Source organism: Lepus europaeus, chromosome 6, assembly GCF_033115175.1.
Source record: "Lepus europaeus isolate LE1 chromosome 6, mLepTim1.pri, whole genome shotgun sequence".
Taxonomy (NCBI): domain Eukaryota; kingdom Metazoa; phylum Chordata; class Mammalia; order Lagomorpha; family Leporidae; genus Lepus; species Lepus europaeus.
In genome coordinates, this window is record NC_084832.1 from 104,708,455 (window position 1) to 104,729,652 (window position 21,198).

At 40.4% G+C, this 21,198-nt stretch overlaps 1 protein-coding gene across 1 annotated transcript in view; it reads right to left on the reverse strand.

Annotated features, from left to right (window-relative positions):
• Window positions 1-21,198, reverse strand: part of LRP6 (LDL receptor related protein 6) — a 185,385-nt gene that overhangs the window by 69,509 nt on the left and 94,678 nt on the right. The window contains exons 3-6 of the mRNA XM_062194835.1: window positions 19,277-19,474; window positions 5,956-6,152; window positions 4,246-4,377; window positions 552-948 (exon numbers count right to left, since the gene is read on the reverse strand). Coding sequence (XP_062050819.1) covers window positions 552-948; window positions 4,246-4,377; window positions 5,956-6,152; window positions 19,277-19,474 — 924 coding nt within the window. The remainder of the gene's footprint in view (window positions 1-551; window positions 949-4,245; window positions 4,378-5,955; window positions 6,153-19,276; window positions 19,475-21,198) is intronic.

Below are 21,198 nucleotides of genomic sequence, written 5' to 3' on the forward strand. Positions count from 1 at the left end.
AGAATAAACTTCACAGCAACAATATCATTGGTGAGATGTGTAGAAAACTGTGCTTCCCTGGACTATAATGAGGGTGGGATAGCAAAATAAGACTTAGGAGAATAGCTGCATGCTAACAAAGTTAAAAGAAAACGAGATATTTGCATATTTGAGGAAATATAAAGTAAGATATTCTTTCTATAAGCCCTGAAAACAGGACAAGGTTACATCTTCCAGGGAATGGGAAAGAATTCTGAAAGCAATTTCTTTCCCAATTTTTCATGGTCATGAGGCAATCTCAGCACGTTACAGACAACACCAAAGTCAACAGCACAGACTTAAGTTAGACAAAGTATTTCAAGACATGTAAGGCAAAAAATTAACTTATTTCACTTGAGATTTTATTCCAATCAGCATACCCTAAAAATGGACAGCCATTAGGGAACTGTTGGTTGGAAACCAACTTTTATACTTTACGGATTGTACTTCTTATTGTCTTAGTCAATGTTTCTATAGGCACCTAAAGAAAACAGAAACACCAGACAGATTCACTAACAACAGAGCCTTCTTACCCAACCATGGGATCTAACACAATAGCCCGGGGCTCCTCTAAGTCCTCCGAAATCAAGATCTTCCTCATGGTCCCATTGAGCCTTGTCACTTCTATTCGATCAGTGCCAGTGTCTGTCCAGTAAAGATTTCGTGCAACCCAGTCAACAGCAATACCATCAGGATGGGCAATTTGAGCAGTGACCACGAACTGACTGCCAGATCCATCTATGAACGAGCGGCGTATGGCCCTCACTTCATCATCGGTCCAGTAGATATAGCCATCCACAGGATCGTAATCTATGGCAATGGCATGCCGGATATCTTCTAACTGCAGCACAATGTCTGTGAAATCTGGTGTATCCAAAGAAATGCGTCTCAAATCTGTCCTTCGGGCTAAAAGTAGTAATTCTGTAGCACCTAAAATAACAAAAGTGAAATAAAGACAAATAATTTGAAAGTCACAGGCAATATTTAATCATTCAGAGAATGTAAACTTTTTCAGAAATTGAAAAACAAGTGAGTATAAAAGGTTATAGGAGTGGAAATGGAAAGTTACACACCAAAAATATGAAGTGCCCGTAATAATATCAAATTGCAATGGCTGAACTCTCCAAATCAAGTTGTGATCCAGTCTCTGGTTTCATTATTTAGCCCCTGGAATTGTTTTTTTTTTTAAGGTATAATGAAAATAATGACTAATAACTAAAAAGCCTAAGTAGCTGATTACTAGAGGAGGAAGGACATGTAAGATATAGATCCTTTGTTCAAAAACCATGTTTTTAAAAAGTCAAGAAATCTAGGATAAGAATCTTCTTGTGGCTGATGAGGATGCCATAGAATTGGATTGCGGTAATGGCTGCTTAAGCTTTGTAAAGGCATTAAAAATCATTGAATTGAACCCTTGAATTCAATGGGTTTTATACTATATAAATTACATCTCAGTAAAGTTGTCCTAACAAATGGAAATACAGAGCAGTACCTCACAGAAGTAAGGACATAGGAAGTTATGGGGAAGAAAGCAGCAATACAGAGAGAGGGAACAAACACACATAGTGCTAAAGAACCAGAACTGTGGTCCAACACAACTTGATTCAAGGACCTACACAAACTTAGGCTAAATATCAAATCTCTCCAAGCCTGATTTCTTCATCTTTATGTTACAAAGCTGTTGTGAAATTACAGGAGATAAAAGTAAGACTCAGGAAGATGTTAAGCATTAAGTATTCAAGAAATATCAAATTATATGTTGCTACTGAAAAAACACTTTTCAATTTTTATTTTAAATCAGTTCTACTTACAAAGTGCTTTAACTTAAATAAGGATTCAATAAGAACATAGTTGAGAATGAAGATATTAAGCATAATCTCTTATTTTTTTCATTTTCAGTGTTCAAGTAAACCATCAGCAAAAAGAAAAAAGAGTCAACTGAGCAAGAAAAGATTCTTGGCCAAAGAAATGAATCCAAAAGAAAATACTTTGTCAATCTGGAATTTTAGCCAAGAAAACTCTCAACATTAGCTATCTGACTTGACTCTAGAGTTAATTATAAGTGAACTGTAACTAGGAGAAAACATAACCCAAAATGCCACAGCAGGCAAGAAGTAGGATCTGCTTTGCACAATTCACTGTCCCTGCTGACTACCAAGAGAAACCAGCCAAAACCTTGCAAACAAATAAGTCATGAAGCTGTTAATATGAGCAAGGTGATCAAAACACAATTAAGGGTATTACCTGCCAAATGCAACCTGAAATTCAAAACTGGCTAAATGTGCCCTGCTATGAGGGAATAGAAAGACCACTGTTATTAAAATAAACCTTCTGTTTTAAAGTCAGACTACATTTTTTAACCAAAAAAAAAAAAAAAACCACACACACACACATTACAAAAACCTTTTGTTTTAAATTGAAACCAAATTATCGTTTGCCATGGAAACCGTCTGACAAGAGTCAGCCAGCTTCACCTTTGACTATGAGGATAATTTATCAATGCCAACTCATAACAAACATCCTGTACACGACTCCATTCCATTGCTCTAACTCCCTGACCCCCTTGCCAGGAACTCTCTAACACACTTTGAAACGAAGGCTCCTGCTTTTCAGAGTTAAGATAAAGAAGCCCCTGCTAAACACAACAATTTTCTTACCAGGTCTTGCTGGTTGCTAGAGAACCCAATGGGGATACACAGGGTAAAAATCGAAGAGTAACATCCTCGTTAAGAACAGAAAGAAAAGAACTGGTGTTCCTCCCAATCAAAAGTCCCTGAAATGTCCTACATCAATGTACTTATAACAGCATGCCCTCTCTCTACAGGGAGCTAAGAGTAAGGAGAAGCAGCAATGGGTGGTGGTTCAATAGAAAAAGAAGTTGCTCTAAATAATACAGTTGGATTTTTTTTCTTCTTCTATTGAAACTGTTTCTGTCATTAAAAAGCAATTTAAAAATTCTTCAAGCATTTTTTGAAAATATATCTGTCCTGTGATATTCTTTGTATAACTTTAATAAACATTTTCTCTTCCACACAGGATCTTTAAAAAAAAAAAAAGATTCATTTATTTATTTATTTATTTGACAGTCAGAGTTACACAGAGAGGAGAGGCAGAGAGAGAGAGGTCTCCATCTGCTGGTTCACTTCCCTGTTGGCCACAATGGCCAGAGCTGTGCCGAACCAAAGCCAGAAGCTAGAGCTTCCTCTAGGTCTCCCACGTGGGTGCAGGGGCCCAAGGACTTGGGCCATCCTCCACTGCTTTCCCAGGCCATAGCAGAGAGCCACACAGAATCTTTATTTACAAGTGTTACCTACTATTAAAGATATATTTTTCTTTTTTTTTTTAAGACTTATTTATGTATTTGAGAGGCAGAGTTACAGAGAGAGAGAGAGAATGAATGAGAATATGAATCTTCCATCTGCTAGTTTACTCCCCAAATAGCTGAAACTGCCAGGGCAGAGGCAGGCTTAAGCCAGGAGCTTCATCTGGGTCTCCCACATGGGTAGCAGGGGCTCAAGCACTTGAGTCATCTTCCTCTGCTTTCCCAGGCACATTAGCAGAGAGCTGGATCAGAAGTAAAGCAGCCAGGACACAAATCAGCAGCCATGTGGGATGCCAATGTTGCAGGCAGTGGCTTCACCTGCTGTGCCACAGCAGCACCCTCTAAAGATATGTTTATTCTTTTAAGATTTATTTATCTAATTGAAAGAGTTACACAGAGAGAAGAGGAGACAAAAGAGATATTCCATCCACTCGTTCAATCACCAAACAGCTATAATGGCCAGGGCTAGGCCAGGTCGAAGCCAGGAGTCAGAAGCATCTTCCAGGTCTCCCATGTGGGTGCAGTGGCCCAAGCACTTGGGCCATCTTCCACTGCTTTCCCAGGCACATTAGCTGGGAGCTGGATTAGAAGTGGAGCAGCTGGGACTTGAACTGGCAGCTATATGGGATGCCAGAAACACAGGCAGCAGATTCACCCACTATGCCACAATGCTGGCCCCTAAAGAAATATTCTTTATAAGAGGTAAGTACTCATTTTCACAGGAATCAATTGTGATATCAACCAATGAATATGAAATCTGAGAGAGAAAAGAAATGGCAGCTAACTTTTTTTTTTACAAAAAATAGCATGTTACTTAATATACCAAAATAATTTAAGAGAAATAAATCATTTAGAATTCCAATTGTCATAAAATTTTTCCATTTTGGATATAATATCAATCTTACCATCTTTGCAGGTTTTTCCATTCTCCAGGAGTTTGACCCCAGTTGGACAAGCACACTGATAGAAAGGCTTGACTGGAGACATCAGACACAAATGGGAACAACCACCATTATCAATTCCACATGGATTAGTAGCTGTCAATAGAAATCACAATGATTAATATTAATGATTATGGATGACCTCCCTCAGTCTGGGTATATGAAGATTAACAATCACAATGGAAGCAAATGTGATAAACCAAAATTATTACCAAATGCCATCCAAGTTCTTGACTACCAGATCATCTCCAAGGAAGGGAATTAATTAGTGAGAATTTACAAGCACTTTGTATCCAAAGAGGAACAAGTAAGAGTCAATCAGGGGATTGAAACTAAATGCTATCTTGCACCATATAGACTACACATACAGAGACAAATAGGAAATGAATTACTGCGAGGTGAGAAGGGCTTCCTTGGAGGCCACAGGTTACCACAGGAGCCCTGAAGGGTAACAACAGCAAAGCACGGTAGAGCCACAGGCCGAAAGCCAGGGGGCGGCACACTGGATTGGATGATGTGGCAAACAGCACAAGTGGAGGTGAGGGAGGGTGCCTGCTGACATGTGAACAGCAGCTGAAGCTGAAAGAGTGTAGAGTGGCAACAGGCTGTGGTGCAGACACTGACAGCCAAGAAAGGAAAGAGAACACTGAAACGACACGCTCGGAAACGATAGACAGAACTGACTGAAAGAGGAGAAAGGGAGCAGCAGAGAGAACTAATTAACATATCTGTAGAAACTATGAAAACATCTGCATTCAAAAAGATCAGCATAACGATGGAGACCAACAGAATATGAAACATAAGAGAGCAATATCAAAGTTAAGTGCAATTTATTAAACCATAAAGCATAAAGGGACAAAACATTTTCTTTTTTCCAAAAGAGTAACACACACACACATGAAAACGTTTTTATGGGCTAAGATCATCAGACTCCAGTATAACACATTTGATATTTGATTTTCTCCCCCTAAATGGAAAGAACTAATACAAAGCAAGACACAATGCAATGCCTCTTCATTCTTGGCTACAGAACACAATCTGAAATACACTCAGATGCATGCCAGGCATTTATTTACATACAAGTGCCAAGCACTTAACATTCTCATATTCCTTTTAAACCTAATTCCAATCCTGTCTTACCAAAAGTGGTTGCCAGTAGTCACAGCCCAAGTTATTATAAAAGTTGACCAAAAACAGAAGCAAAACTAAGACAAAAAGAGGTGGTTGAGGCAGGCATGTTAAGGTTTAAACAGGTGCTTTATTCAGCAACTGAGGTTATTTAAATTTACCAGCTGGACTAAGAGGTTTCTATTCAAGAAAAATGTTTGTTTTATAAACATACACACACACTGAGAGAAATAATATAAATAAAAATATACGACTGTAGAAGCTTAGCATATGAGCTATCTCAATTATTAATGCATTTCTCTCTTCTCCACCTCCATAACTCCTTTCCCCCAGAAAGGGCTGAGGTAGTCTACAGAGAGAGCCATCAGGCAGCAAACGGTTTAGGTTATGTGTCTAACATAAATTATATCTTGATGTTTTTACTCTTTTCTATTCCCTCTCACTACCTTTGGATACATACTCCCTTCTCCTGACCCTCACTGAAGCCAGACACCAGAGCACTACACAGCTGTTCCAACTTGCAATTCAAAAATCAAGATCACTTACCATTTGGCTGCCTCTGTTGGCTGAAGGCATGTATATCCATGGGAGAGAAGATGTTAGAATGGATTTCACGCAGACCCTCGCCAGTATACTTGTTGCAAGCCAAAATGGAGTGTGTATTCCAGTCAGTCCAGTACAATGTGTCCTCAAATAACGTCAAGGCAAAAGGATGTGGAAGAGAACCTTTAACTACTGCCTGCCTATTTGCAAAAAGAGAAAAACTCACTTACTTCTAAATTTTCTTCTTTTACCGTAAAATCATCCCATCCATTAAAACAGGCTTAGTATTCATTAACAAATATAAATCCCTAGTAACACATACTTTAGTTCAAATACATTTATTAAAAAGTAAGCCACGTGATTAATTCAAATGTTTTCAAGACCTCCATAAACTCCAACAAAGCCTTCAGAACGGTCTCTAACTTGGCAGCAGACCCGAAGTTCACTACAAGCCACCTGATGGAGAAAAAGCCCCAGTGTTAGCACTGCCGCCCATTCTCACCCCTCCACTACAACCCCTAGACTCACTTCTACTCTCTCATCACATAATTCATGTCAACAGACAAAGCTGGCCAGTAAGAAAAATCCCAGGGGTTACCACCAGCACTGGGAAGTAGATATAAATCAGCAATAGGTTTATCCCTTCTGGACATGGAAAAACAGAGAACCTGAACCTGCTTCTTCCATTATGTCTTCCAGTTTTCAGAACTAAGAATGAAAACACACATCTGAGGCTAAAAAGGCATTCATTCAAGGAGAACTCTCCCTGCAGGCTCCTGTTCTGCTGCTAATTTTTTGCTATCTTGTTTTTAAACTCCCCAATTCAGGCAGCCAAAAGGAAGTCCTGTCACTGGCAGGATATGTTCATGAAACAAAGCAGACTTGAAGTTCCACAAGCAGTATGTATTACATACAAAGGAAAACAGAGAGCCTGATTATTATTTGGGGCCCAGAACTCTGCAGAGTGTCACAAAGAACTACATAATCAGTAAATGCTCTAGAATGAGCAATTAAACCATGTTTTGAGTCAAAATATTTTTTAAAATACTTTCATGTTTTCACAAATAATCCCAGTGGCCCAGCCTAGAGGGGAGAGAGGGAGGAGAGGGAGAAAGAAAACTTAGGGAGAAAGGGAAGAGAAAAGAGAAGTTATTTAAGAGAAATAGAGAAACACATATCTTAAGGAAGCTGTTTCAATTTTTAGGTAGGTCAGGTTACTTGATGATCTCTAATATTTCTCCCAAGTAAATTAAACTCAAGAACAGTAATTTTTATCTAAGCAGAATTAGCATTCGTTATTGTACATGGACTGATCCTCATCTACTAAACGAGGCCAGATTTTTTAGAAAATGAATACAAAATAAGCATGACTAGTTTACCAAACAAACTTTCCATTTTGGAATCTGCTACCTACTCTGCCAGCCCAGATCACCACAAGTTTCTACCCTCATTTTCCTTAATTCTCTCCTATCCTATTACTTTTCCCTCTGATTTCCCAAAAAGAATTGTCACAATACATACTCCAGAAGTGCTTTCTTCCACTTTTTATATGAATAGTTTTATTATGCTTACTAAAGTGACTATGTTATTTAGAGGAATAATATTAACATTTAACATGTTGGTATGTTTCACATTAAAATATTCCAAGATTCATTATGTTAAGAGTTCTGAGAGGCTGCCAATAAAGATAACACACACAAATGAAAAATGAAGAACTGGAAAAAACTAAGTTACTTGGCATGTCATTACCATCCTGAAGAATTGCAAATTACATAACCAGATCTTTGAAAGGCTTTGGAGAAAAACAAATAAACAACTTTTTAAGTCCTTAAAATAAATGTTAAAGGTTATTCTAATGAACTAAGCAAAATAAACATATGGGAAAAGTAAAATTCCTTCCTAAAAGCTATACTCATTTTATACTGATTAAAAGCATAGAATTATGACTCAGAGCTGCTTTTTATAAGTATTTAGTGGACATTTGTAGATATAAGTATAAAAACAGATGATGCAGAAATAATCCAAATTTGTGACTAATTGTGCTGGGGATAAAGTGGGAAGGAAATAAAACCTGGGATGGCAACCAGGGGGATTTCATCTTTAGGTGAGCAATATTAAAAAATAAATATTTCAAAGGGACCGACGCTGTGGCGCACTAGGTTAATCCTCCACCTGCAGCACCAGCATCCTATATGGGCACTGGGTTCTAGTCCCGGTTGCTCCTCTTCCAGTCCAGCTCTCTGCTGAGGCCAGGGAGGGAAGTGGAGGATGGCCCAAGAGCTTGGGCGCCTGTACCCGCATGGGAGACCAGGAAGAGGCACCTGGCTTCTGGCTTTGGATCAGCGTAGCTCCGGCCGTGGCGGCCATTTGGGGGGTGGACCATCGGATGGAAGACCTTTCTCCCTGTCTCTCTCTCTGTCTATAACTCTGTCAATTAAATAAATAAATAAATCTTTAAAAAGAAATCTCAAAAATATTTTTGAATATTGAATACTTGGAAAGGCTGAGTTTAAATCCCCCCCCCCCAACACACATTTACTACTGGTATCATTTCTACAAGTTTTGTTTCCCTCATCTATAAATAGAAGATAATAATCTATCCTCATGGTGTTACTACAAAGATTAAACAGCAACATGTGCAAAGCTCATTTAATATTATGCTTGGTACTTCATAATACTTCATTAATGATCCCATAATTTCAGGGTACACATTTATAAAATTTATTATTTCTGATACAGGGTAATACTCTGTGATATGAGCATTTCATGTGATAGCTTTTAAATAATTTTTAAGTCAACCGCTTGCTAAAATCAGTAAATACTATGCTAAAATTCAATTTATTTTTGATAATTTAATAACATGTTATTTAATAATTTACATAAATTAATAAAAATAATATTTATTTTTAATTATTTAAAATTTCAATTATTTTAATTTTATTTGAAAAGCAGAGAGACAGAAAGATCTTTCATCCACTGGTTCACTTCCCAAATGGCCACAATAGCCAGAGTTGTGCCAAGATAAAGCCTGGAACTCAATCCATAGCTCCCATGTGGGTGCAGGGATCAAACTACTTGAGTCATCATCTGCTGATCCCCAAGGTGTGCATTAGCAGGAAGCTGGACTGGAAGTGAGTAGCTGGGCCTCAAACCAGAAAATCAGATATGATACAGGCATCTCAACCACTGAGCCAAATGCCCACTCCTTAATATTCAATTTAAATGACACTTATTTTTCATTGCCTCCTTCGTCTTCTCCCCTGCAAGTCAAGATATTTTTCTTCCTCTAGGCTCTCATAACAGGTAGTGGACTGTATTATGACTGTTTATTTATCCAACACATCTAGCACTGATAATATTTTTAAGAGTGGGAACACTAGCTTATTCATATTCCCAAGATCCTACACAACACTGTATGCATAAACAAGGTGGACTTATTAGACACTTTGTGAATGTTTGACAAAATTAAATGTTTTAAATGAAAAACGTGTAATTAACAGTGTTGACAAGACTATCACTTGTCATTTACTGACATGTCCAGATGCTGATTTGTTCCTGAAAGTGGAGATACCTGATATAATCCTCACTTTTCTTCTCCCTGGCTGAGATTAGCAAACAGGACTACTTGCTACTTCATCCACTGGAAACACTAGTTACTCCAAAGAGGTGTTGATCGAAGCAAATAAAAATGGAAATGGCAAGGAAAAGCAAAGCCCAGTTCTTCACGACTATGCCACAACAAAAGAAGCTAAAAACTGAGACTCCACTGTGGAGGCCACAGAAAGAAACTGCGATACCCTCCCCCATGATGTTTTGATTTAATATTATGTTTTAGCAACCCCCAAGCACCATTTCCTGCTGGTATCTGTCATTTTCTGCAGTTTTCTGATAAAGCTCACCCCCATCATCTCCCCTCCAGGACAAGCCTTCCCACTACCTCTTTCAGATTCCATGAACTTTGCAGGCACTTACTTCAATTTCTGAACAAACACACCCCCTTCCATACTCACTGACCTTTTATTTCTGGTTCTCCTCTCAAAAAGGTGAGGATAAGAAGGTTCTTGATATTTTACGTATTAGTAAATTTAAACTAGAAAAGAACTTTAGTTTCCCAAATTTATGGTACCTATTATTGTCATTAACAGTGAACGAGAGCAGGGCCGGCACTGTTGGAGTAGCAGGTAAAGCTGCCACTTGCAGCACCATCATCCCATATGGGCACCCAGCTGCTTCACTTCCAATCCAGCTCTCTGCTATGGCCTGGGACAGCAGCGGAAGATGGCCCACATGCTTGGGCCCCTGCACCCACATGGGAGACCTGAATGAAAAGGTACAAACTCAAGATACAAAAAGCTGTGTAGGGGCCAGCATTAAGGAGTAGTGCGTGAAGCCACTGCCTGTGATGTCAGCATCTCATATGAGAGCGAATTCAGGCCCTGGATGTGGTCCAGCTCCCTGCTGGTGTGCATGGGAAAGCAGTAGAGGTAAACCCAAGTATCTGGGGACCCTGCCACCATGTGGGAGACCAGGATGAAACTCCTCACTCCTGGCTTGAGCCCAGCCCAGCCCCAGTGGATGCAGCCATTTGAGGGGTGAGCCAGCAGATGGAAGACATCCCCCCCCTCCACATTCCCTCTCTATGTCTTTCAAATAAATAAATCTTTAAAAAAAAGAAAAAGTTGTTGAAAAAGCCAAAAGATCTAGTGAGTATGAGTGCCTCTGCAGGAGGAATCACACCTGACAGGTCTAAGGACAGAAGAGTGCATGCGATTGACAGCACTGGAAGGCATAGCAAAACGATGAAAGAACAGCAATCAAGTGACAGGGTGCTGAGTGGATACACAGAATCCACGATTAGCAGACAGCTAGTGTGCTTCCACCTACTGCGAATGGCTGGCGAATGGCAAGAACTCACCTCCAGAGACCCTTCCAAGCTTCCTTTCAGATAAAGCCTCATGCTGAGCAGATAGTGCTAGGAGTAGAATGAAGTGGGGTGAAAGATACAAGAGAAACAATGGAAAATAAGGTACAGAAAATAATGGGAAAAGGAAACAGAGCCAAGAAATCCTAAGAGGTAAGTTGCCAGTTTTTAAAATACACACGTGCGCACATACACACATTGGAGTTCTGTTACATTACAAAAGTTAAGACAAACCCTGCCTTCTACATGTTCAAGAAAAAGTTTCACATAAAAATAGGAAAAACAAGGGGCTGGTGCCGTGGCTCACTTGGTTAATCCTTCACCTGTGGCACCGGCATCCCATATGGGCGCCGGGTTCTAGCCCCAGCTGCTCCTCTTCCAGTCCAGCTCTCTGCTGAGGCCCGGGAGGGCAGTGGAGGATGGCCCAAGTGCTTGGGCACCTGCACCCGCATGGGAGACCAGAAGAAGCACCTGGCTCCTGGCTTTGGATCGGCCCAGCTCTGGCCGTGGCAGCCTTTTGGGGAGTGAACCAACAGAAGGAAGACCTTTCTCTCTGTCTGTCTGTCTCTCTCTCTCTCTCTCTCTCTCTCTCTCTCACTGTCTAACTCTGTCAAATAAATTAAAAAAAGGGAGGGGGTGGGGACAAAGCATTAAGGTCAGTCAAATCCCACTAACAACCTTATTAAAAATAAATAAAAAGGATGAATGACATTAATAGCAAGCATCCCAATAGATAAAGGATCCCAGGAAAATACGGAAGAAGAAAAAATCAAAGTGATAACCTGCTTCAAAATAAGCTAAAAGAGTTATTTTAATAAGACAATAACCTTAACAATGATGCAATCAGAAAACTCAGAACTGAGAAGAAAGAACTAGTGAAAAAAACTGGAAATAAGACAAATAACAAATCATTTCAAAGTAAAGTCAAAGTTTAAAATAATGCAAAAGTAAACAACAGATAAGGGCGTGGAAACAGAAGGGAGAAAGGAGGGAATTTTTAAAAAATAAAAAAGAAATAGAGAAGGATTTTTGAAAACTGTTTTGAAGCATCAAGGATGAGAGAGAGAATGAAACTACAGTGGAACAAGGAATTGAAACTCCAAATGGTAACTCAAATCCCCACACAGAAATGAAGAGTACCAGAAGCAGTAAAAAGGTATTTCTCCCATTTTTAGTCGTTTTAAAAATATGTAAGATTGACAAAGCATTAATACTAATGTTGTATAAGTTATAATAGAAATGCAGTTTAAACAATAATGATAATATCACAAGGGAGAATGGAGCTATGCCAGAGTAAAATTTCTATACTTTACATGAATATGAAAAGTTAACATTATCATGAAGTACATTTTGACAAAATGCAATCTCTAGGAAAATCACTAATTAAAAATCCGAGAGTTTAAAAAACACAAAGACACATGAAAAAATGTTCAAGATCACTAGCAATCAGAGAAATGCAAATCAAAACCACAATGAGGTTTCACCTCACCCCGGTGAGAATGGCTCACATTAAGAAATCTACCAACAACAGATGCTGGAGAGGATGTGGGGAAAAAGGGACACTAACCCACTGTTGGTGGGAATGCAAACTGGTTAAGCCACTATGGAAGTCAGTCTAGAGATTCCTCAGAAACCTGAACATAACCCTACCATACAACCCAGCCATCCCACTCCTTGGAACTTACCCAAAGGAAATTAATTTGGCAAATAAAAAAGCCATCTGCACATTAATGTTTATTGCAGCTCAATTCACAATAGCTAAGACCTGGAACCAACCCAAATGCCCATCAACAGTAGACTGGATAAAGAAATTATGGGACATGTACTCCATAGAATACTATACAGCAGTAAGAAACAATGAAACCCGGTCATTTGCAACAAGATGGAGGAATCTGGAAAGCATCATGCTGAGTGAATTAAGCCAGTCCCAAAGAGACAAATATCATTTGTTTTCCCTGATCGGTGACAACTGAGCACCAAAGGGGAAACCTGTTGAAGTGAAATGGACACTATAAGCAACAATGACCTGATCAGCTCTTGTCCTGACTCTAGATGTACAATGTAATACTTTATCCTTTTTAGTATTTGTTGTTGTTGTTGTTGTTCTAGTACTAGTGGTTGAACTCTGTAATTAACACACCATTATTCTTAGGTGTTTAAATTGTAACTGAAAAGTGATCCCTGTTAAATATAAGAGTGGGAAAAACAGAGGGAGGAGATGTACAATTTGGGACATGCTCAATCAGCCTTGCCCCAAATGGTGGAGTTAGAAATGTGCCAGGGGATTCCAATACAATCCCATCAAGGTGGCATGTACCAATGCCATCTCACTAGTCCAAGTGATCAATTTCAGTTCACAAATGATGATTCTGATAGGTCTAAGAGTAAAAGGGATCACACAAACAAGACGAGTGTCTGCTAATACTAACTGATAGAATCAAAAAGGGAGAGAAAGATCCAACATGGGAAGCGGGATACACAGCAGACTCATAGAATGGCAGATGTCCTAAACAACACTCTGGCCTCAGAGTCAGCCCTTTAAGGCATTCGGATCTGGCTGAAGAGCCCATGAGAGTATTGTAGACATGGAAAGCCAAGACACCATGGAAAAGAAAAAAAAGAAGAAGACCTAAATGAAAGATCTCTGCGAGTGAGATCCCAGTGGAAAGAACAGGGCCATCAAAGATGGAGGTACCTTTCTCCGAAGGGAGGAGAGAACTTACACTTTGACTATGACCCTATCAGAATAAGATCAAAGTCGGTGAACTTTAAAGGCTTCCACAGCCTTGGCAACTCATGATTAGAGCCTAGGGAGATTACTGACGCCATAAACAAGAGTGTCAAATTGTTAAGTCAGCAACAGGAGTCACTGTGTACTTACATCTCATGTGGGATCTGTTCTTAATGTGTTGTCTAATGTGAAGTGATGCTATAACTAGTACTGAAACAGTATTTTTACACTTTGTGTTTCTGTGTGGGTGCAAACTGATGAAATCTTTACTAATTATGTACAGAATCTATCTTCTGTATATGAAGATAATTGGAAATGAAATAGAAAATTAATTTTTAAAAAATATCATGTAGGGGCCGGCGCCGCGGCTCACTAGGCTAATCCTCCGCCTTGCGGCGCCGGCACACCGGGTTCTAGTCCCGGTCGGGGCACCGATCCTGTCCCGGTTGCCCCTCTTCCAGGCCAGCTCTCTGCGTGGCCAGGGAGTGCAGTGGAGGATGGCCCAAGTCCTTGGGCCCTGCACCCCATGGGAGACCAGGAGAAGCACCTGGCTCCTGCCATCGGATCAGCGCGATGCGCAGGTCGCAGCGCACCTACCGCGGCGGCCATTGGAGGGTGAACCAACGGCAAAGGAAGACCTTTCTCTCTGTCTCTCTCTCTCACTATCCACTCTGCCTGTCAAAAAAAAAAAAAAAATATCATGTAGGATCTCTGTCTTTAATGTGCTGTACACTGTTATTTAATGCTATAACTAGTACTCCAACAGTATTTTTTCACTTTGTGTTGCTATATGGGGCAAACTGTTGAAATCTTTACCTAATATATATATACTAAACTGATCTTCTGTATATAAAGAGAATTGAAAATGAATCTTGATGTGAATGGAAGGGGAGAGGGAGCGGGACAGGGGAGGGTTGTTGGTGGGAGGGAAGTTATGGGAGGGGGGAAGCCATTGTAATCCATAAGCTGTACTTTGGTAATTTATATTCATTAAATAAAAGTTTAGTAAAAATAAATAAATAAATAAATAAAAAACCACAAAGAGACAGAGTTGTGACATGGCTGATAAAGCCATAACCTGCAGTTCTGCCATCTCATATGGGTACCAGTTCGAGTCCTAGCTGCTTTACTTCCAATCCATCTCCCCGATAATATACCAAGGAAAGCAGCGAGGATAATCCAAGTGCTTGGGCCCCTGTAATCACATGAGAGATCATGTGGAAAAGCCAGGACTCAGAAGATCAATATCCATGTGGGATGCTGGCTCTGCAGATGGCAGCTTAATCTGCTGCGCCACAGCACTGTCATCTAGGAATGTTATTTTTTTTAAGACTGAATGACGGCCGGCGCCAGCTCTCTGCTATGGCCTGGGAGTGCAGTGGAGGATGGCCCAAGTGCTTGGGCCCTGCACCCATGGGAGACCAGGAGAAGCACCTGGCTCCTGGCTTCGGATCAGCGCGGTGCGCCGGCCACAGCGCATCAGCCACGGCGGCCATTGGAGGGTGAACCAACGGCAAAGGAAGACAGCAAAGTTAGACCTTTTTCTCCCTCTCTCTCTCTCTCTGTCCACTCTGCCTGTCAAAAATAAAAAAAAATTTAAAAATTAAAAAAAAAAAAAAGACTGAATGACTGGAAAGGTAGAAAGAGAAAGAGAAATGTTCTTCCTTCTACCAGTTCACTCCCTAAATGGCCGTAACAGCCAGGTCTGGGCCTGGCCAAAGACAGGAACTCCAACCTGGTCTTCCATGTGGGTGGCAGTGGCACAAGTACTTGGGTCACTTTGCACTGCCTTTCCAGGTGCATTAGCAGGGAGCTGACTGGAAGGAGAAAAGCCAGACTTGAACCAGCATGTAGCAACTTAAATCCACTGTGCCCAACACCAGTCCTTCTAGGAATGTCCTAATTTTTCCCTTACTTTTGAAGGTTTTCTGGAGACACGATTCTGGACACACATTTTCCTTAATGTTTATTCACTTTTATTTATTTGAAAGGCAGAGAAAGAGAGATCGATCTTCCATCCCCATTTACTTCCCAAATGTCCACAGTAGCTGGGGCTGGGTCAAGCCAAAGCCAGGAGCTAAAAGACTCTATCTAATAGTTGGATGGTAGGAGCCTGGTACTTGAGCCATCATCTGCTGCCTCCTAAGGACATTAGCAGGAAGCTAGATCAGAAGCAAAGGTGGAGGCAGGACTCAATCCTAAGCATTCTGACGGGATAGAGGCGCTCAAAGCAGCAGCTCAGCCTGCTGTACCACCATGCACACCCTCTTCCCCTATTTTCTTCCTTCATCATGTTGAACATCTCAATCCACTAATTACATCTGCCTCCATGGCTCCTGATGACAAATCTGATCATTATCTAAGCGATGCTCACTTGTATGTGATAAATTATTCCTCTTACTGATTTTATGATTTTCCGTTTTTGGCATGCAAATGTTTGATTGTAATGTGTCTTTGTGTGGGTTTCTTTCCAGGTTATCTTACTTGCAATTTGTTGACCTCCTTGGGTCTTTATCTATTTATGTCTTTCATAAAATTTGGGAAGTTTTCAGCCATTATATTGTCAAATACCCTCTCCACCCGCTGTTTCTCTTTTCCTGAAACTCCCAACAATGTGCATGATGAACCACCAATGGTGTCCCACAGCAACACTAACTTCCCTTCAAATTTTTCTCTGTTCTGAGGATTCAGTCATTTCTCTATCTTCAAGTTTGCTGATTCTATTTTCTACCACTTAAAGCTGTCTTTATATCCATCAAGAAAAATTTTCATTTCATTATTGTACTGCTCAGCTCCAGAATTTTTTGTTCTTTAGGCTGCTTTCTTCATTCACATTTTCATTTTGTTCATACATTATTTTCTTAACCTTATCCACAAATTCCTTTAGTTCTGTGATGATCTTTAAGACAACTGTTTTACAGTCTTTGTCCAGTAGATCGGTCAAAAGGCTTTTATCCTAGAGATACTTTATATAGATTTATTTTCTTCCTTTGAATGGAACATATTTTGCTTTTTCTTTATATGATTTGTGGGTGTTACTGTTGTTGAGAATTAGAAATCTGAGTCTAAAAATCTGGTAACTCTGGAAATCAATCATACCCCCAAGGATCAATGTTTTTTGTTAGTTTCCCCTCTCCCCCCACCAAGGATTAGACTGAAGTATAAATTTAAGGCCATCGGTTTTTTTTTTTTAAAGATTTATTTATTTTACTTGAAAGTCATAGTTACACAAAGAGAGAGGGAGGAAGAGAGAGAGAGAGGTAGGTAGGTCGGTCTTCCACCTGCTGGTTCACTCCCCAAGTGGCTGCAAAGGCCAGAGCTGCGCCAATCTGGAGCCAGGAGCCAGGAGCTTCTTCCAGGTCTCCCACCCTGGTACAGGGGCCCAAGCACTTGGGCCATCTTTCACTGCTATCTCAGGCCAAAGCAGAGAGCTGGACCAGAAGTAGAGCAGCTGGGTCTCAAACGGGCACCCGTATGGGATGCCGGCACTACAGGCGGCAGTTTTTACCCTCTATGCCACAGCACCGGCCCCTAAATTTAAGGCCCTCTAAGGTCTTTTATGAATCTGTGTCTCTCTCTGTGCCTGCAAAGTCATTTTCTTATTTTCCCCATATATGCAACTGCTTCTGAATGTCCTAGCCTCTGGTGTCCAGCTCACCAAGGAGGAAAAAAGAAAAACAAATGGAGTGGTAATAAAGGCACAAGCCCTTTAAATCCTGTCAAAGACACTTCAGCTACAGGATGAAGGACTAGCAACAATGGGTGACCACCTCTTTGTCAGTACCTTTGTGATCAAAAGCAGTAATCAGTAGTGAGAGCACACACTCCTAATACTGGGAGGAGAGATCCCTTTTTTTGCACGTGATGACTACCTCCACTATATGCACTGTGTTCCAGGAATACATGCCGTGCTGCCTACCATCGGGTTGGGGTGGGAATGGGTAGCTGCAGCCATGCTAAGGACTGAAATTTACTGCAATTTACAGTCTAAGCCTTCCCATCCAATTTGCAGACCTTCAACGGATCCCAGAGGTCGCAAACAGTTACATCAGACATATTCTGAATTGCTGTCTAGGTGGGGAGACAGATTTCTGGTGATTCCTATTCTGCCATCTTCCCCAAATTCTCTTTTGCCCTCTTTTTTTTTTTTTTTTTTTTTTTCATATTTCTTTATTTATTTGAGAGACAGAGAAAGGGAAGGAGTAAAGGAGGGAGAGAGAGAGAAACACACAAAGAAAGGCAGAGACAGAGAACAAGAACTCCCATCTGCTTGTTCACTCCCCAAATCCCCCAACAGCCAGACGCCCATGGAATCCAGGAGCCAGGAACGCAGACCTGGTCTAGGGGGCAGAAACTCAACCACTTGAGCCATCACCACTGTCCTCCAGTTCACGCATTAGCAGGGAGCTACAATCAGTAGCGGAGCTGAGACTCAGGCACGCTGACAGGCAATGTGGGGACATCAAGCACCATCATAACTGCTAGGCCAAATGCCTGTCCCCTTGTATTACGATTTTTTTTTTTTTAAGTCAGAATTACAGAGATGCAGAGAGAAAGATAGGTCTTCCATCCATTAGTTTACTCTCCAGATGGCTGCAATGGCAAGAACTGCACCGATCCAAAGCCAGGAGCGAGGAGCTTCCTCCAGGTCTTCCATGGGGCTGCAGGGGCCCAAGGACCTGGGCCATCTTGTACTGCTTTCCCAGGCCATAGCAGAGTGCTGGATCATAAGTAGAGTAGCTGAGACTTGAACCAGCAACCATATGGGAAGCCAGTACTGCAGGAGGCAGCTTTACCAGCTACACCACAGCGTCGGCCCCTGTATTAAGTTTTTAAATCACATTAATAGAAATTACTAGATTTGGGCCAAAGCTGTGGCTGTAGCGTAGTAAGCTAAGCTTCCCCATGTGGTGCCAGTATCCTATATGGGCACCAGTTCAAGTTCCAGCTGCTCCTCTTCTGATCCAGCTCTGTTATGGCCTGGGAAAGCAGAAGATGGCCCAAGTGCTTGGGTCCCTGTACCTGCATGGGAGACCCAGAAGAAGCTACTGGCTCCTGGCTTCAGATCGGCCCAGCTCCCGCCAGCTGTTAGAACATCTTGGAGAGTGAACCAGTGGATGAAAGACCTTTCTCTCTATCTCTCCCTCCCTCTGTCTATAACTCTACCTATCAAATTTTTTTTAAAAAAGACCATTTGCAAAGCAAATATTAAAAAAAAAAAAAGTTACTAGATTTAACTACATGTTCAACTTGTTTCTTTCTTCATAAACACCTGTCTTCTCCACTCTTAGGCTGTGTGTTTATGTAGTCTCTATCAGTCAACTAAAATATTTCAAGTAACTAAAATATAGTAGTAATCCCCAGTCCTATGTTAACCAAAATCTCATTTCCAAAGACTTTAGGTCAGAGTAGAGATACTACCCCTAGTTGAATATCACTAAGCAACTAAGTTACTTCAGAAAAACGAAAAAGAAAATACAGTCAGTAAGTTCTAAATGGTACCAAGGTAGATGAAAAACTGCTTTGTTAAAAAGCAAATTCTCAGTCTATTCTTCTTCCCCTTTGAACACCAAAAATACACTAAGTTCTTCCTAAGAAAATTAACTTTGATTAATGTATCAAGCCATCACAGAGTTTTCTTAAAGTTAGGGAATACTTTAAGGTTATCTTACCGATTTGTTCCATCCAGATTTGATTTGTGGATGAAATTAAGCTTTGCATCTGCCCAATAAAGTTTTCGTTCCTCATAATCCAAAGTTAATCCATTTGGCCAGTAAATTTCAGTGTTTATTATAACAAAGCGACTTGAGCCATCCATTCCAGCACGTTCTATCTTTGGCACCTCTCCCCAGTCTGTCCAGTACATGAACCTAGAAATCATAAAAACAAAACCATGACATAAACATAACCAAAAACTCTGTAATTATCACTAATAGTTTAAAAAAAAAAAAAACCTGAAGCCCCTAAAAACCATGATATCAAAGCATACTGGGAGAAAAGATACTTGTAGCATCCCAGTGTACCTCTCCACATATTGCTTATCAACAACAAAGTAGAAAATGGTAACCTTAGAGAAAATAAAGCCAGTGGACACCACTTTAAGCAAGACATCGAAGTTAATGTTGCCAATGAAGTTAATGCTGCAATAAAGGAACAAACTGTGGTCATACACCTCAATGTGACGCACACAAAAGAACACAGCATCTCTCATGTATTATCTCTTACATGGTATTTCTATCCAAAATTCTTAGGAAACAAAGAGACTTAAATTGAGGGACATTTTGCAAACAACTGATCTTCGATTGTCAAAGAAAGGCTGAGGAACCAATGTAGATTGGAGGAAAATAAAAAAAAATACAGTAACTGCATGAAGCTTGTGATCCTGAACTGATAAGGTAAGGAAAATGAGATAAAGACGATGGAGGCAGGCGATGGGACAAAATTCTTGGAGCATCAAACTGTATGCCAGTACTGTACTAATGTTCAATTTCCTAAATATTCCAATTGTACCGTGGTTAAAATGCATAGGAATTCATTATACTATTTTTGCTTCCATCTACAAGCTTGAGGGTTTTGTGTTTGCTTGCTTGCTTGTTTTCAAAATAAAATGAAAATTCTAACAGTCTCATTACAGAGAATAAGGAAACTTGTGAGGGCTGGCACTGTGGTATAGTAAGTTAAACATCCGCCTGCAGTGCCAGCATCCCATATGGGAGCCAGCTCTTGTCCCAGCTTCTCCATTTCCATTCCAGCTCCCTGTTGATGGCCTGGGAAGACAATAGAAGATGGCCCAAGTGGTTGGGCTCCTACACCTGCACCTGCACCTGCACCTCCATGGGAGACACAGAAGAAGTTCCTGGCTTCTGGCTTTGGATGGGTCTAGCTCCGGCCAATGCGGCCATCTGAGGAGTGAACCAGCGGACGGAAGACCTTTCTGTCTCTCCCTCTCTCTGCCTGTAGCTATGCCTCTCAAGTAAATAAATAAATCTTAAAATTTTTTTTCCCTAACGTGTCATATGTCCATTGAAAATATACATTTTAGAAGTTAATAAGGTTTCTATGAACTAGATATGAAGCAGTCAGTATGCTGAAAACCAACTGCAATTCACAAACAACTCTTAATTCAAATAATTGGTTGAATGGTAACTGGGAGGAACAGATGTCATATACTGATATCTCCACTATTTCATATGAACTGCTTACTCAAAGAAACAATGAGAGAAGACTATAAGGTAGAGAATAAATTTACCTTCTAAACACAAAGTACCATGCTAATGGACTTTATACATATCATATTACTCAAGTCTTAGCAATCCCATGAAACAGCATTTGTTTAACACCCTATTTGAGATGACAAACTTCAGAAAAGCTATCACACTGCTCAGTTACATAGCTTACAGGGGACATAGTTGCATGATGAACAGAAATTCAAACCTATATCCCTGAGATTCTAAAGTCTACTTATATTATAAGTCAGAGTCTGGGGTTTTTTTGTTTGTTTGTTTGTTTTTGTTTTTTTTTTTTTCCCCAGGCAGAGTGGATAGTGAGAGAGAGAGACAGAGACAGAGACAGAGAGAAAGGTCTTCCTTTTTGC